At 38.2% G+C, this 2020-nt stretch overlaps 1 protein-coding gene across 1 annotated transcript in view; it reads right to left on the reverse strand.

Annotated features, from left to right (window-relative positions):
• The window catches only part of Kcnh1 (potassium voltage-gated channel subfamily H member 1), a 468268-nt gene that overhangs the window by 286792 nt on the left and 179456 nt on the right, over positions 1 to 2020 (reverse strand). The window contains exon 7 of the mRNA XM_004641166.2: positions 1062 to 1491. Within this exon, the coding sequence (XP_004641223.1) occupies positions 1062 to 1491 (430 nt within the window). The remainder of the gene's footprint in view (positions 1 to 1061; positions 1492 to 2020) is intronic.

A 2020-nucleotide genomic window follows, 5' to 3' on the forward strand; every position in this document is an offset into this window, starting at 1 on the left:
TCACAATAACTGTAAGAGGGTACTTCATGTAACTCATGTAATTTTGGTATATAATCAAAATAGATTATTAATGAACCATTTTGAATGTCTTTTCAATTTTTTATACCATATTGTTCTGTGCAGCTCTTAGCTATGTTTAAGCTGAGACTGTAGTATAACCACTGTTAATAATGCTGCAATGAATATTGGAAATTTGTTGACAGATTTCAAGAAATCTTATCAAAAGGAAGAAAAACAAGAAAGATAACCTGGTGAGAAGACAGGTATGTTGGTTTGCTTCGCTGAAGCAACCATTTCAATACATATATCAAACATCGCACACATATCTCATCTTGAAAAACAAAACTGAACTGACTTTAAAAGGTTTCTATTCTACAGTTCTCTGTGCAATAAACACTTCACCAAAATGTACAGCATCTCTCATTTTAACTTTATCAAAATTGCACCTATGTGTGCAGATATGCATAGAAAATACCTCGCAAGGGAAAGGAGAAAAAAGTAATAGCAGTTATTTCTGAAAGAGTTACGAATGGCCATCATTTTCTACTATATATTCTTTTGTATTTCTTCAGCTGGTTTTATAGTGCACACATACGGCCCTTAGCATGTTCCAGTGTTAATGAAAACTTCTGCCCGCTGGCCCCGCTGGCATAGTAGCCACCGCCACACTTCCAGCTAACAGCAGTCAGCAGGCCTACCCTGAGAGCTCTGTAGGAAAGTGTACTCACCGTGAGACCATTGTGTTAAGTGAAATAAATCTGATGCACAAATTTATTGAATACATGATTTCTCTTACCCAAGAAACACAAAACATAAATAAAAGAGCAAAGTAAAAGATGGGGCATAGGAAACAGGGAGATAGATCTTTTTTAGAAAGGCAGAGGACCAAGAGATGGAGGGGTGGAGGAAGGAAAAGAAAGAGGGATGGAAAAGAACTAGGATGTGTTCTATACGTATACCAGCTCACCACAATGATAGTAATCACCGAGTACCTCAAACATGTACAAACAGAAATAAAACTTGCTGAGGAGATAGGCCCACTCCAGCACAGTTGTACTTACAGCCAATCATCATGATAGCTACTGCGAAGATCTTCTCAATGTCCGTGGATGGGGCAATGTTCCCGAAGCCCACGCTGGTGAGGCTGGTCATGGTAAAGTACAGTGAGGAGATGTAGACTGAGTTCTTGCTGGGACCACCTTCCCACTTTCCTGAGCCAGACCCATTAAACTGGTAGGGAGTGCCAATGTCCATCGCCAGCTGATACAGCCAGCTGTTGTTGCGGATCGTCTTGGTGTCCTCATCGAAGATCTCATAGTCCCCGATGCTGTACCAGATGCAGGCCATCCAGTGTGCAGCCAGCCCAAACACACAGACCAGCAGGACCAGCACAGCAGCTCCATATTCAATGTAGTGGTCCAGTTTACGGGCCACTCGCCCGAGACGGAGCAGCCGGACAACTTTCAGAGAGCTGAACAGGCTGCTGATTCCCTGGGAGAAGAGGAACACCATCATAGCCAAAGAATCAAAGGTACCCTTTCTTCCCCTTCTTCCCACTTCAGCCATTATTTTAAGTACAGTACATTTTCATGAGATGCAGTATTATGCAACCTTTAAAGACTTAGAGTTTCTTTTTTTACAAAGCGTATGGCAGCAGAGCACTTTTTTATTTTCATTAAAAAGCAAATAATATTAGTATTATGTTATGCAAAAGTGTAGAAGAAATATATGAGACTTTTTCCATATTATTATTTATTTTAAAACAACTTAGTGGCTGTATAATATTTCATATTACATAATATGAAATATTTTAGAGGTTGCATAATATTTATTTCATATTGCATAATCTCAAACCATTGTATATAAGCATATACATAAAATGCAGAAAATTCAGGCAAGTTTTGTTACATTTATATTTTTGTTGTATATATTTACTTAATCTCTGCACTATTACTCTAATTTGAAAAAAGTATGTAAAAGTGCACACAGATTAAAAAGTTAAAATTTAGAAAATAGTACA

This window comes from Octodon degus, unplaced genomic scaffold (genome assembly GCF_000260255.1).
Source record: "Octodon degus isolate 3935 unplaced genomic scaffold, OctDeg1.0 scaffold00131, whole genome shotgun sequence".
Taxonomy (NCBI): domain Eukaryota; kingdom Metazoa; phylum Chordata; class Mammalia; order Rodentia; family Octodontidae; genus Octodon; species Octodon degus.